At 35.3% G+C, this 16,480-nt stretch overlaps 1 protein-coding gene across 3 annotated transcripts in view; it reads right to left on the bottom strand.

The window, feature by feature from the left end:
* Window positions 1-311: 311 nt before the first annotated feature.
* Window positions 312-16,480, bottom strand: part of LOC150099141 (leucine-rich melanocyte differentiation-associated protein-like) — a 155,496-nt gene continuing 139,327 nt past the window's right edge. For 2 of the 3 annotated variants that reach the window (XM_090403988.1, XM_090403989.1), the window contains exon 7: window positions 313-4,008. In XM_090403988.1, coding sequence (XP_090260114.1) covers window positions 3,929-4,008 — 80 coding nt within the window. In that variant the 3' untranslated portion in view covers window positions 313-3,928. Of the gene's footprint in view, window positions 4,009-16,480 lie in introns of all 3 variants that reach the window. The other variant, XM_090403987.1, reaches the window with a different exon arrangement.

Consider the following 16,480-nt stretch of genomic DNA (forward strand, 5'->3'; position numbering starts at 1 on the left):
TGAGAAAGGAGTCAAAACCTCCACCAAAGTGTATCAAGACACCATGCTGGAAACTGTGGTATGACCCCTGAACAACACCTTGTTTCGTGGTAGGCAAATGTGTCCAATCACATATCTGATTGGCTGTCTTGAAGTCCCGATTTGAACCCATTGGACTTCAAATTGTGGTTAGAGCTTCAGAGAACAGCCTGCAAGAAACTACATGTGAGCATCATCAGGATTTGGAGTGAGCAGTGCAGCATTTCTGTTAGACGGTGTGCATGCCACCATCAATATGTGGCCTCTCAGACTTCAAGCATGCATGCATGAAAGCAAAAGAGGGGCATTTCAAATATTGAGTGCTGCTATATGCATGTTATACATGTGGTTTGTATGTGCTGTTCAAGTTGTAACAGTATTTATGGCTAGACTAGGTATAAAAGCAAAATACAGATTACACTAAAAACAGTTTACAATATGTTATCACAGAAGATACTATGGATTAAAACCCTTCACTTTGAAATCATGGTTTTGACTTCTTTATTTTCATCATCCCATTTCAACTTTTGTATCATTGATGAATTCAAAGGTTCAGTTTTTATACCTGGAGTATAAGACAACTCCTTGTTTCAGCTGTTTTTTTTTTTTTTTTAACTTCAAATATTACCTTAAGACAATATTTAAGGCAATACATGAGAAAATATTTCAATTACATAAAAGATGTGCACTTTTTTTTTTTACTTCACATTTATTGAGGGAGGGGGAAAACCTTTCAATAGAAAATGTTACAATTCTCAAAAATAATACTATTAGATAGAACTTCTTTTGCACATACATGGTATGTATATTTACATTTTCTTGAAATTCACATAAAACTGATGCACACATAAATGTACTTCAAGAAATCATTTCATTGGATAGACATATCTGGTTAACTGCATTGTAAAATACTATTTGTTATTTATCCACAAAAATATAATGACATCTCAAAACTGTCACTGTAGATGTAACAGTTATTATAGAAATAAACATGTCCTCATGGTATACAAAATTATCACGCTATACTTTCAGATACAAATAAGAATATAAATTTGATACGTCTTAAAATATGACAAGAGTAGAATAAAAATACCTGATTACAAGGTCTACTTTAAAATAATTGTATAAATGGTGATAAAACCTGAAATTTACTTCTCAATTTGAAACATTCGGATTCTGTTTCAAGCTGCTTTTGAACAATGTTATTGACTGACTGTCCAAATTCAGATACAACTTTATTTCAAATTTTTTTAAGCTGTTCTTTAAAAAGATACCACAAAGATCAATCTGTTGAGAGAAAAAAAGATTATCCTACCTTAACTATGAGATATGCAAGAATTACTGCAATAAGAAAACAGTGAATCTATTCACTCGTATATAAAAGGAAAATAAAATTTGCTTTTATGTTTAAATAAATGAAACAAAACCAAGTTGTTGCTGAATTTTGAAAGCAGTTTCTGTTACAGCCTATTCTGTGGTAAATGTTAAAAAAAATTATCCTCAATGAAAAGAAACATATACATCACAAGAAGAATCCTTCAGAAGAGAAAATATTTTTGGATTGATTTAGTTATTTTTGTTAGTCACAATAAAATGAAAATCATACGAACTCTATATCACGTAATTTAAGAGGGGAAATAAAATTAAAAAAAAAAAAAGCGTATAAAGTTAGTAATTAGATGTACGCCAATTTTTTATACATTAACATCTGAAACACTACATAAAATCAGTGTATATACTTACACCATATGCATGCAAAATGAAAATATAATGCTAAATAATACAGCAACATGTATGGAATAGCAAAATTGAGCTGCCAACTATATAACTGAACAGCATAGCAGTTGCAGACCAATTCTGATTATTTTAAATTGCAGAAATGTAGTTTAAGATCAGAAAATTCACCAAAGATTTTGTAATCTTCTATATAAGCCACCTTTATTTAAATTTTCACCTGCAAATCACTTTAGATTTTGAAAATGTTTCACAATATTGTAGAGTACTACAGGATAGTCAAGCAGACTATGCTGTAGTACTCTACTCCTACCAAGCAGGTCCTTGTAAATGGATCCCTATAGCATGAAAAACTAATTACCAAGCATGCCGTCTTGAAAATCCACAAGGTATCCTAAATCTACTTCAAAGACAAAATCCACAGGTCAAAAACTTTAATCTGAGCCACTTTTGAAGAAGCATGTAGAAGCAGCAATGAATTTTTTCCCTTTACTTGCAGTGAATCAATAAAAATTAATGTGCTTTAGCCTGGTGTTTTTGTCACATGATTCCATCTTTGAAACAGTCATTTCCATCATTGGGAATATCTTGAACATCATGTAAATAGTAGTGCTTTCTCAATTTCATAAAATAATATTAATCCAATAATACATGAGATGCACAACAAAGACTAGAGAAACAGCAAGATTAAAATAAGCCATGTTAACTAGTGTTGCAAAATAAAATGTAGAACCCAGAAATGTCTACAGCAGCCAAAGTGTTTTATACTACAAACTATCCACATTCGTATATGTAATTATTATATTCACAGGCATTTTATTTCTGTAATACAATGTTTTCATAATGCTTTTGCTATAAGATGAATGTCTGAATTTAGTGTGATAAAGTAGATTTTAACAATGAGTGAAACTGGGTTAGTAAAATTATAAAGTGGCTGATGGACATATATTGGTATTTGGTGAATAAAAGAAAAAAAAAATTTTTTACATATACAAAACCTTTAATTTCTTACAGAATATTTGTTATAAAACACAAATATTGGAATGCACAAAGACGGTAAACTTACAAATTAACATCACTAAAAGTATAAAACCATTTCTAATATTTTACAGATGTTTTTTAAAAAATACTTCTTTCTTTGGATGTGAACAACTTCTCCAGAGGACTAGCCTTATCATGCTAGAAGACTAATTTAATATTTTTTTTTTCTTTAATAGCACAGCATTAACATCTTATTTTACTAAAGATGATTTCTCAGTGCAAAACCACACTCTCACATGAGCAAACTGCCTTATAATTTATACAAAAGTTAGAGAATAAATTTAATTTTTCCTTTTATACAATGTCATAAAACTAATATATATATTGAAGAAAAATTCTGAGAAAAGATCCATTGCACAAGCTTTGGCTTTCAACAACAGACATTTGCTTTCATTTTTATTTCTGGCATCTGTGTTAACCAAGGTTAAATGTGGTAAGTGAATCAATCACAGTTTGAAATTCTGTCATTAAAAAAACACAACTACTATATAAAAATTGCAATGAAAACAGTAATTTTAACAGGATTAGAATATATGTGCTGACGTTATCAATGAAATTTTGAACTGGTTAACATACTGTTGATATTTTGGTAGTGTTTAACATTGCGTACAAACTGTCATATTAGGAATTTAAGTGAAGAATTTCATAAATTAAAAACTAATTACTCATAAATCTCAATCTCATTCAATTTAGAAAGACTATTTTTTTTTAATCTTATTTTTAATAAGTAAAATAAGATACTAATGTCCTTTGAGAGTTCAAATATTTGAACATCAGTAGTTGTCTTTTATTCATTTTCTCCCAAAAAGAAGAAAACTTCTTGTATGACAATTTATATATTTCAATAGTATGTCACAAGATGTCATGTTTATTGAGAAATACTTATCTTTATTATAACTTCAGTGACCAGGACTTATTAATAGTGTCACGTGTATTTAATCTTGTGGAAGTTAGTCAACTTACTCAACTGGAAACTTAGCTTTTTATATGTTCATAACTGTGCTTTTGATCAATTCTTTTTGATCAATGCTCTTACTCTTAGTCTTTACACAATAAAATTTTCATGTGGTTCCAAGAAGGTCTTTAAATAAATTCAACTAACACAGTTGTTTTTGGATGACAATGACCTAATCATTCACAATTCATTATCCCTGATGAATCTATTGCCTTCAGAATGTTTTCCAGAATAGCGGTATCGAAGAACACCATAAGCACCTAAGGATAACAAAATAATGATTAAATAAATTGTTCAAAGCAAAAATTTAGGACTAAAAAGTTCTAAGATTACTACGAATAAGTTATTGACAGTTTTTCCAGTGGTTAGAAAGTAAATTATACTTTCCAAAAAATTATATTCTTGTTTAATCATTTATCCAAGTTTAAGTAATATTTGAATGTGAAGTATCTTCATGAATAGGCTACTTGTATACAGAGGCTGTTGACTTAACATCAATCACCTTAGTGATGCAAAGAACACTTCCTTTAATGCATAATATGTGTATATCTTATGCATTATGTAAAGAATCACTTCCCAGATCAGTTTCAACCTTTATTGAGGTCTTGTCAGTGTGAGCCAAATCCAGGAAAATAGCAAGGCTAAATTAATGCAGAAATCACATATTTCCATTTTCACGGATCAAAAAGGTGCATTATTATTAAAATATTCTGGATCAGAGATAGTTGTAGAAAATTTTTCTGTTTGGTTACAAAATAAATTATATTCTTGTGAAGATACTTCAGATGCAAACTTTGTTTGCTTACACTTAAAAAAAAAAAAATTAAACAATATAATTACTTGGCAATTATAATTTAATAAGAGTAAAACCACTTTAAAATACTTAAAAAAATTGAGATAAGGGTTAGAACCAATAACCAATAATTTAACATCAAGCTTTCTGTGGTTTGTATTATCCAATGCAATAATTATGGCATAACCACAATAAACTACATTTCTTTTTTTTTATTACTCTACCAGCATCTTGTATGCACAATGTCATACTTCATCAGGAAGAAAGATATTTTTAATTTGAAAACACCAGCCGAATGTTTTTTAATACATAAGTTGATGGTGATGAAATCGTTACATTACTAGTGAATTTGTTGAGATGTCATACGCATGCTTCGTTGTTGATCTGTACTGTGTAGCATTTATCATAACCTAGTTCTGAGCATATCAGACCCTTTGAATGTCTTAAGCATCATGCAGTTGGATACTGTCATTTCAAATGCTTCTTTAAACTTTCAAATATAGTTATTAAATTCAATGCATGGCACTCTTGTCAGTTTCAAAATCCCCCGATATTTTTCGTTAGTAATATGAAAACCCAGACCTGATTTATGAGCTTTTTACCTCTCTTTATACCTTCGATATGTGTGCATTTCAATTAATGTCCCATTTGTCTGATGTAACAGATAAATAAGATTGTTGGTGTGTGATCTAAACATCATGCAGATTTTTGTCATATGGAAAATAACTATTGACTATTCAAATACCCTAGCTATTTTTGGCAGCGACATTTCTGATGCATAGTAAAGTAACTGCACCTTTAGAGTTTGCAATTTCTTGCATGTATGCCGAGACATTTCGCACATTAATATTCAACATATTATGAAATGTTAAGACTGTTGCGATTCGTTACAAGCACTTCTTGTTCTCTGATCAGAGAGAATCCATTTCTTGTTTTTTTCTTTTGTTGTTACCACTAGATGTGGTACATGCTCTTCTTTAAGAGCTTTTATGACGCCTTGCCTTTGGACAGAGTGATGGTGAGAAGTAACATGTAATTGCTAGACTGCTTGTAGGTCTTTTAATTGGAAGAAGGTATTATATAATACTTAAAGAAAAAAGGCTGATGGTTTCCAGTGGGAACAACTCTTCTAGTAGCACTATTGTTTCTTCTAGGAGAACACTGATAAAAAGACTCAATACATCTAAACTCACTAATCTATCTATTACATCTAAAACGGTAGCCTTTATCTTGATGATGAGGAAATCTTTAGTCAATAGTTTCTTAAAATGTGCAGAAACAATAATATTATTAAGTTCCTCAGAAACTGCTTCTGACAAAAAAGTGTAATGCACAAAAACCATTAGCATTATTAAGGGAAAGAATTGCAATACCAGACTAGAAGTACTTGAAACAGATAAAACTTTCCATGCTTATTATTCATAACTTTTTTTTCTCTGGAACATTTACCAATGTTCCAGAGAAAAAATGATATTGCTACTAGAAGAATTATTTCCACCCAGAAATAATCTGATTCAACCACATCAACAAATAATTTTTTGTTAACCTTTTTAAACAACATACAGATTATGAGCAGAAAGAAGGTCCAGCAATGGGAGTAACAATTTCACTCCACCTAACATATAAGCATGTGCATACGTCTTTTGATGAAAATATGGCCATTGAAAAATACCACACAAAGTCAAAACTATGACTGCACTATGTTGATGTTTTTGTCATCTAGCCAGAATCTAAAGACGCATTCAAACCATTTTAACATCTTGAGCAGCTTAAACTTAAAATCCTCGTAGACAGGCTTATACGTTGATTATGCATTACTAAATTATATGGTGAGTGGTTGGTGTAATTTAGCGCTCATGTAAAATTGGTGATTTTTGGTGTTTTTTTTCTTAGAAAGTTGGTTTTATAGTATATTAGAACGATTTTCGTGTTTTTAGAGTATTTTGTGTCTTAATAACATATTTTATTGGGGCTGTCGCCGCCAGAGGGATTCATAGTGTGTAGTGTTCGTGAAAGCTCCAGATAAGATAAGTATTATTTTCAGTTATTGTTGATAAATTTATTTAATATTGCGTAGTTTTGTGTGTTTTTGGTGTGTTATAATTTATAATTTGATAAAATACGTTGCAAGTAAGTATGGCTCCAGTACGAAGGAAAATGGCGGCCAGTAATGATGGTTCACCATCTTTATCAAAGAACGGTAGTATAAAAGAGATGATTCAGTGTACTAGCTGCGAAATGTGGTTAGATGATAATAAAGGAGTGAATGTGTGCAGAAAATGTAGGGAGAATGAGAAATTGAAGAGTATTTCGGATCGTGAGTGTATTTTTGTCAAACTTCAGAATGAAGAAAATAGGGATATGACAAGAAACGGCAAGGTTGTACCAGAGAATTGTGAGAGTGTGCATGTAGAAAGTGTGAATGATAGTATTAATGGTTTTATTGAGAATAAAAAAGATGAGATAGACGCAATGAGTGAGATAGCGTTGTTGAATGGTGTGATACAAAGGGCAAAACAGCAGCTAGAGCGTATGAGCAAAAGTCGACTGAATGAACCAGCTAATAATAAAAAGTATGACAGGAAAAATAGACGTATGAGTGTGAACATGAACAAAATGAAGGATAGAGTGCTGTATGGAGACTCGTTAGTACGAGGTGTGATAGTAGAGGATTTGACAAAATTGTACCAACCTGCTGCAACCATAAAGGATATAACTGAAGAGAGCAAAAGGAAAGGGTGAAAGAAATGATTGTTGTGGCAGGCACGAATGATTTGAAAAGAGACAAAATGGAAATGATAGAAGACCTGAATGAATTGTTTGAAGTAGCAAAAGAAAAGAGTGAGAGAGTTAGAATGATTAGTCTTTTGCCACGGTATGACAGTAAAATGTTTAAAAGGAGGGCCATAATTGCGAATGACTTTATGCGTGGGTTATGTATGACGAGTGGTGTGGAATTTGTGGACGTGTGGAGTGAGTTCGATGGGCGAAAGGATCTATATAAGATGGATGGCTTGCATTTGAATGGTTACAGTGTAAGAAGACTTGAGAAAGTGTTGCTGAATGTGTAAATTCAGGGAAACTAGATTTATTGAGGGGGGGGAGAGTAGATATACAGTCCTTAGGGAGGCAGTTGAATGTATGAATGAATATAATATGCCCGAGCGAATAAGGACAACAAATCAGAGTGGGATAGTTAATATAAGGCATCGAGGTAGGGTTGGGGCTAATGGGGTCTTAAATTCATGTACACTAATGCTAGGAGTATTGGGAACAAGAAGGAAGAGTTTTTGACCATGGTTGGCACTTCCAGACCACAGGTTATTGGTATTAGTGAATCATGGCTGACTGTAGATGATATAGCTAGTGGGATTGAATGTGATGGGTATAGTGTGTTCAGGAATGACTGGGAGAATAAAATGGGGGGAGGAGTATTGTTGATGATAGCTGATGAGCTACAGCCAAGGAGAATAGAAGTTGAATTGCAGGATAGAGAAAAGAGCACATTTGAGGCCATTTGGTGTGAGATTGTGGCTAGCAGAACAAATATACAATTGGGTGCTACTATAGACCAGGTGATGGAAAAGATGGTGGTGACAGTATGCACAAGCAAATAGAAGAAATGAGTGGAAGGAGGGTGATTATTATGGGAGATTTCAACTATGGTCGCATTGATTGGAGTGAGGAGAGGACACACGGGAGGAAGGAATTGGATTTTATGCAGTTATTAAGGGATAACTATCTGCGACAGCATGTAATGGAAAATACTATGGGGTCAGAGAGTGCTTGGCCTAGTAATTACATCTGAGGATTTGGCTGTGACAAATATGACCACATTGCCACCAATCGGTGAGAGTGATCATAGGGTCTTGACTTGGGAGGTGGCTAAAGGTGTAGAATTTTCAATTAAGACAGCGTACATGTGGAATTATCGGGCTGGAAAGTATGACAAGCTTAGGAGTTTGATTGGTTCAGTGCCATGGCATGTACAACTGCAAGGACTAGAAGTCGATAGTGCATGGGAGGTAGTTAAGAAGTGTTTGCATGAAGCAATGGCTGACTGTATACCTAGAGTCCGAATAATAAAATAACTAGTGGTTAAATGGATGAATAACACCATTAAGCTTGAGCTGCAAAAAAAGAAACAACTATGGAATTTAAGGAGAAAGGTGACCGGCAGGCACACGAATGGTATACAGTGCAGGCCAGAAGGGTAACGAGTGTGGTAAGAAAAGCAAAAAAGGATTACGATAGAACATTGGCCATGCAGGCTAAAGAGACTCCTAAACAGTTTTTTTGATATGTAGCAAGTAAAAGGAAAAATGTACATGGCAGAATGATTTTAAAGAATGCCGATGGTAGGGAGGTAACTGAATCAGTTGATATAGTTGAGTTACTGAGTGAGCACTTTGCAAGAATATATCATCCAGGTTGCAGAAACGAATGTACCAGTAGATTATATGGGAATTGTGGTGAATGAAGTGGAGGTGAGTAGTCTATTGCATAACCTCAATGTCAATACATCTGTGGGATTGGATGGTATACCAGCTCATGTTGTATGAGAAGCAGCTAAAGAATTGTCAGTACCCTTGACCATTTTGTTTAATTTGAGTCTCGGGTCTGGGTTAGTCCCGAGCGGGTGGAAAGAGGGGAAAATAGTTCCACTGCATAAAGGTGGTTCCAAGACTGCTGTTGTAAATTACCGACCGATTACCATATCAGGAATCATTATCAAGGTCTTAAAGAAATTAGTCAAGAAAAGAATACAGGATTGGATAGATGAAAATGGGATATTGTATGGGGGACAACATGGTTTTGTGAAGGGTAGATCATGCCTCAGTAACTTGCTCATGTTTTATAACACAGTGACGGCTGAACTGGATAGGGGTAATGGGTTTACAGTAATACTACTGGACCTTGCCAAGGCTTTTGATAGGATACCACATAGAACCCTAATCAGTAAACTGGAGCAGATGGGGATAGATATAGGGTTGGTGAGATGGATAGGAGGGTGGTTGAAGGAGAGATACCAGAGAGTGGTTTATTCAGGAGCGGAGTCTAAAAGACGGCTTGTGACTAGTGGAGTGCCACGGGGCTCTGTTCTTGGACCACTGCTTTTCAATTTGTTCATCAATGATATAGGAAAGGATTTGAGAGGAAGTGTTCATTTGTTTGCTGATGATGCAAAGTTGGGTAGAGCAATTATGAGTGCACAGGATGTCAAAATTTTACAGGATGATTTGGATAGTTTGGAGGACTGGGCTAGGAAAAATGGATGTCAATTTAATGTGCCAAAGTGTAAGGTTATGCACTTTGGGGTGAAAAGAATAGCAGCAGTATATCGCATTGGTGGAACCGTACTCCAGGAGATTAATGAGGCCAGGGATTTGGGAGTGTTGGTGGATAGGGAATTGAAGTTTAGGGGGGCACATTGCAAAAGTGACTAAAACAGCTCACCAAATCACTTGGCTTCTGAAAAATACTTTAACATGCAGAGACAAACAAGTTGTTGTTCCTCTATATCGAGCCTTGATAAGACCCCATCTGAACTACTGTGCCCAGTTATGGGCACCAGGGTTTCTTCGTGATGGGGAGGAAGTGGAGAGGATCCAGAGACGAGTGACCAAGATGATAGCAGGTCTGTGGAATGAACTTTATGAGAATAGGTTGAAGATTTGTGGGTTGCAGAAATTGGTCGATAGGCGAAGGAGGGGTGATATGATGAGACATTCAAATTACTAAAGGGTTTCTATTAGAGCTAGGTTTTTTACTTGGAGAGTAGTGAATGAGTGGAATAAGCTTCCAGAGTCTGTTGTGGGTGCTACGACCGTGAATGAGTTCAAGGCAAGGTATGATAGATACTGTGTGAATGTCGAATAGTTGTTCTTGACATGATGTTAGGGCCTCCCTCGATGAGTCTGTCGACTCCTTGGAGTTGCCCGGAACAATAATAATAATCACTTAAGGAATTGACAACGTAGATACGAATATAAATTAAATTACACTTTAATAAATATTTCCGATATTTCGGCAATGTCACGTAGCCATCTTCAAAAGGAACTTATTAAAAAAAGGCACATGCACGTAGGCACTACAACACAGTAACTGAAAATGAAGCTATTGTTCTCCTAAAAGTCCTGATGGTGCCCTCTAGCTGGTTAAGTAAGTGTTCTTGGCTGTTGGGCTGAAGATCTGCTGATGTAAGCCTCCCAAATTTGGGAGTCTCACACAACCAAATTTGTTGCGGTTTTGAGAGTTTTTTTTTAGGGCTGAGGTTGATTCCATAGTCTTTCGAATTTGTATTTGCTATGGTGTATTACTGTAGCTTTCTTCCACCGTATTCTGTGGCGTGTATCCAGAGCATCATCTGCAAGACCAGAATGGCTATACTTATGAAAACGAATGTAGTCCTCGTGTGTTCCGAAATTCTGATATTCGCTGTCCTGCCTGTTTGGCCAAAGTAAGACAGTTTATAGCTGCAAGGGACCTGGTATACACCAGGTAGGTCTAGGGGAAGTGGTTGGTCTTTAGTGGAGCAGATAAGGGATGCCAATTTTCTGTATGGTATGTAGCAGGAGGTCAAGTCATGTTTTTTTAAGATTCTGGTAATTTTTTCCGAGGTGCCTCGAATGATGATGGATTCAGAGTAATCCTTGTTGTGGAGGTGGGGAGGGGGAGGGCTGGTTTGTAGGTTTCACTATTTTTTTGGGGGGGGGGGTAGCCATTGGCTGAGGAAGTGTTGAGGATGTGATTTAGTTCAGTGTTTAGGGCCATGTTTAGCCCTGTTGTATAGTGTTTTCACCACTCCATATTGTTGTGAGGGAGGGGGACTGTTGGTGAATGTACCTGCCTGTATGGGTGGGTTTTCTATAAACTGAGAAAACCAAGGTTCCATCAGGCTGGCAGGTGACTAGTGTGTCTAGGAAAGGGAGGTTGTTGTTTTCCTCTTTTTCCAGGGTGAACTTGATTCTGGGGTGTTGGTTGTTTAAGTGTGTTAAGAATTTGACTGCCATGTGGTCAAATAGCGAACAACTCATCAACTTAGCGAAGCCATATGGTTGGTTTTTGTGGGGCAGAGGCTGAGGCTTTTTTTTTTCAAAGGTCTCCATAAAGAAATTGGCCAAAGGTGGGGAGAGTGGTAAACCCATGGCTGTCCCCTCTATTTGTTTGTAGAATTTTCCCTGCACAGAAGGGCAAAGTGAAAGACTTGGTTGTTTTGGCAAGAATGAATGATATAAAAATAAAAGAGACAAAAGACATGAGGGAGGACATGAAAGAGTTACTGAAAGTAGCAGATTTAAGTCTCTTGCTCTTTAGAGGAGTGAGTGAGAGAGAGAGAGTTAAAATAGCGAGTATGTTGCCATGGTATAACAGAGTTGAGAAAGAGGGCAATGATAATGAATGAGTCAATGCATAGGTTATGCAGGAGGAATGAGGTGGGGTTTTTGGATGTGTGGAATGAGTCCGACAGACAAAAGAACTTATACAAGATGGATGACTTATACTTGAATGGATTTGGTGTTTGAAGTTGGGAAAAAGTGTTCCTGAATGAAGTGAAATTGGAGGCGCAAAATCAGGGAAACCAAAACTACTGGGGAGGGGGCTGTTGAGTAAGTTCACAGATACCAGTGAAATGAGTGAGTGTGAGAATACACAAAAAATACCTAAGCTAGTACTGCTGGAAACAAATCACAATAGGATAGTTAGTATAAAGTGTAAGGATAGTGGTAGACCTAGAGAGCTATTGTGTTTTATGTACACTAATGCCAAGGGCATTCAAAACAAGGTGGTGAGATTTTTTAGCATTTGTTAGTTTCTCTTGGCAAAAATTAACAGTGCAGGCCAAAGATAATTCCAAAGAGTTCTTTCAGTATGTGGCAAGTAAAAGGAAGAATGATTATGGAAGAATAATTTTGATGAATTCCAATTAATGGCAGGGAGGAAACTGAAGCAGCTGAAACAGTTGAATTACAAAGTGAACAATTTGCAAGGATATATCATCTAGGTAAAAATATTGCAGTAACAAAAGAGGCAAGGACTAATGTGGAAATAGAGATAGATGAATTGAGGGTACATAGGATATTACAGAACATCCATTCATCATAACATATTAATAACAGAATCACTTATGTTAATTTAAATGTAAAATTTTTGACTTAGTTTCATAGCCATTGTCAATACAGTAACAGGAAAACACAAAAACAACAATTCAATTGAAAGCATGTGATATTATGTGCACTATCAGCTGCAGAGGAGAACAGCTCTATTTGCATTAATAGATATCCAAAAAAATTACAATAGAATAATATAGTTAATAAATATAAACAATAAATTAATTACAAATTTGTTGTTGTTATGATCCATCGAGTCATTTCCGACTCCATGAACATACACTCTCCATTCCGATCTGTCCCTGACCGTGTCTTTCAAACCTCCATCCACCCATCTAATTCTTGATTTTCCTCTTCTCCTGCCTCCATCAACTTTAGTAAGCATCATCATCTCCTCCAGACTGTCATTTGGTCGCATAATATGTCCGAAGTATGACAATTTTTGCTTGATTATCATAGCTTCAAGGGAGCAATCTGGCTTTATTCTGTCTATCACTGATTTATTGGTTTGCTTTGCAGTATTTGGTATTCTTAGTAATTCAAACCCATAATTCAAATGCATCTATCTTCCTTCTTTCACTCTTTCTCAGGGTCCAACTTTCATATCCATACAGCACCACAGGGAATACCAATGCTTTCACGATTCTGATTTTTGCTGTGAGGCTAATATCTTTTATCTTTAAAGATCTTGCTTAAATTTGTCATTGGTTTTTTCTGAGTAATAATCTTCTTGTAACTTCGGTACAATAACCATCTTTATCAATTCGGGATCCTAGAAACACAAAATTGTTAACTGCTTCCATTTTCTCCCCATCTACTTCAAAATCATTAAGTTCACATGTTGCCATAACTTTTGTCTTTTTGAGGTCAAGTTTAAGACCATATGGAGCACTTTCTTCTTTAGCTTTCATAATAATTTCCTTCAAATCTTCTTTGCATTCTGCTAGCAAGGTGGTATCATCTGCATACCTCAAATTATTAATATTTTTTCCACCAATTTTAATTCCAACTGGAGACTCCTCCAGTCCTGCCATTCTTAAAATGTATTCATTGTACAAGTTAAACAGGTACGGAGATAAAATACATCCTTGTCACACCCCTTTACCTATTGTGAAATATCCAGTTTCTCCAAGATCTGTTCGGACAGTAGCTTCTTGTTCATAATAAAGATTACTCAGAAGGATAATGAAATGCTCTGGTAATCCCATTGTTCTTAACACATTCCACAGTTTCACATGATCCACAGAGTCAAAAGACTTGCTATAGTCAAGGATACAAAGGTAGACATTCTTGTGCTCTTTCTCTCACATTGGCGATTTGATCTCTTGTTCCTCTGCCTTTTTGAAATCCCGCCTGTTCATCTGGCATTTCTCTCTTCATGAATGGTTCCAGTCTTTTCTGAATGATCTTAAGTAAGACTTTACTTGCATGAGAAATCAGTGCTATAGTTCTGTAATTTTCACACTCTCTTGCATCACCTTTCTTCAATAAAGGCATATAAACTGATTTTTTCCATTCCCTAGGCCATGTAGTTGTGATCCAGATTCGCTGACATAGAACTTAAAATTTTAACTGCGTCTTCTCCCAGGGCTTTGAGCAGCTCAATGGGTATTCCATCTCCTCCTGGTGCTTTCTTACTGGATAGCTGTTGCAGTGCCCACCTCACTTCACTCTCCAGTGGTACTGGCTCCTGTGTATAATCCTGCTCTCCAAATTTCTCAGTAATTTTGGAGTCCTTTCTATAAAGGGCTTCTGTATAATCTTTCCATCTTTCTCTGATGTCTGCAGCTTCTGTAAGATATCCTTTGTGTTTACTTTTCAATACTGTCACCTTGGCACTAAACTTCCCTGTTAGTTCTCTGATCTTTTTGAAAAGGTCTTGTTTTTCCTTTCTTGTTTTGGTCTTCTATTTGTTGGCATTCCTGGTTAAAGTATTTTTCCTTGTCTCTTCTGGCTTGTCGTTGAAACTCTGCATTCAAATGCCGTACTTCCTGCAAATTTCCTGTGGCCTTCATTTTCCTCCTTTCCTGAGCAGTTTTGATGGCATCTTCTGACAGCCATTTGGACTTCTTCTTAGAAAATGTTGGAATATTCTTCTTTGCTTCTGTTTTAATTATATCTTTAATCTCTTCCCATAGTTCATCTGGTTCCCTTTCACACAAATTGAGTGTGTTGAATCTGTTCTGTATGCTAATATTGTATTTAGCTGGTATGTTTCCAAGATCATATTTGATAGACATTTGTGTTGTTTTCAGTTTCCGTAGTTTCACATGTATCGTAGTCACTAATAACTGATGGTCTGTTCCACAGTCTGCACCTGGAAAAGTCTCGACAGACTGAATTGCACTTCTCCATCTTCTTTGTTCAAGTATATAGTCAATTTGATTTCTGTGTTGTCCATCAGGTGATATCCATGTGTAAATCTTCTTTTGTGCTGTTTAAAGCAGGTGTTAGCAACAAACAAAGAATTCTCTGCACAAAACTCAACTAGTCTCTTCCCTGCAGTGTTATGAATACCTAAACCAAAACGACCTGTTATTCCTTGTTCCTCAGTCTCTCCCACTTTTGCATTCCAATCTCCAATAAGTAGCCCTAAATCTCGCTTTGGTGCTGCATCTATCACTTCTTGTAACTTGCCATAAAATTCTTCAATGTCTTCTTCTGATGCCTCTGTAGTAGGTGCATAAACCTGAATGATGGTCATATTCATTGGATGTCCGCTCACTCTGAGAGAAATGATTCTGTCACTCACTGGATTATAACCCAATACATACCTAGCCATCTTTTTCCCGAGTAAGAAAGATACTCCATTTTTTCGACTTGTCTCATGTCCTGAGTAATACACCATATAGTCCCCTGACTGAAAATGGCCCATTCCTGTCCATCTAAGTTCACTTATTCCCAATATATCCTAATTACAAATTAAGGAACATTTAATTAACTAACTGTATGAAACTCCTCCTTGTCTGATCATGAATTTCTTGGAAAAAATTAATTCAATAAACCCAAGAATCAAATTTACCATGGAAGTAGAAGATAACAATTGCCTTCCTTTTCTGGATGTTCTCATTCTATGTCAATCAAATAGTGGTCTACAGTTTTCAGCATATAGCAAACCAACTCATACTGGTAAATATATTAATTTTAACCCTCGTCAGAAATATGGTGTAATCGAATATTTAGTCAACAAAGATCATAAAATATGTTTTACAATTTTTTTCTAAACAAAGAACTGTTTATTATCAGAACTACCTTTATCTCTAATATCAGACATCATTACCCTACAAGTTAAATAGCAATTGTAATAACACATGCCCTTAGGGCATATCATGGAAAAACTATCAATAAAATAATCAATGATTATGCCAGTTTTTTTGATCTGCCTCAAGAAGGAATTATCAGAATTTGTATTTCATTCCATATGTTAAAGGACTTTCAAAACATGAACTTAAGTCTCTTTCCATCCAGCTGGAATTCAACACCATCCTTATCTCTCCTCAAGACAAATATCCTCCTCTTTCTTATCCTGGAGTTTACAGAATTCCTTGCTCTTGTGGCTTATGTTATTATGGACAAACTAGTCATTCTGAACAAATTTGTCTTGAACATCAGGAATACATATCACTTTATTTATTTCATGTGCGAACTACAGAAAATGTAAGATCATACATATAAATGATTAAAAGCATATTTAAAGAAATAGACATTAAAAGAATATGGATTAAAAGCATACATTAAGAGAAAAAATGCTTGCATAAAATATTACACAAAAACATAAAATATCAAATTTCACTCATCCAGTGATCATTATACTTTAAAGCTGTTTCA

This window comes from Typopeltis vanoorti, chromosome 14 (genome assembly GCF_054136105.1).
Source record: "Typopeltis vanoorti isolate ZY-2024b chromosome 14, IOZ_Tvanoo_1.0, whole genome shotgun sequence".
Lineage (NCBI taxonomy): Eukaryota > Metazoa > Arthropoda > Arachnida > Uropygi > Thelyphonidae > Typopeltis > Typopeltis vanoorti.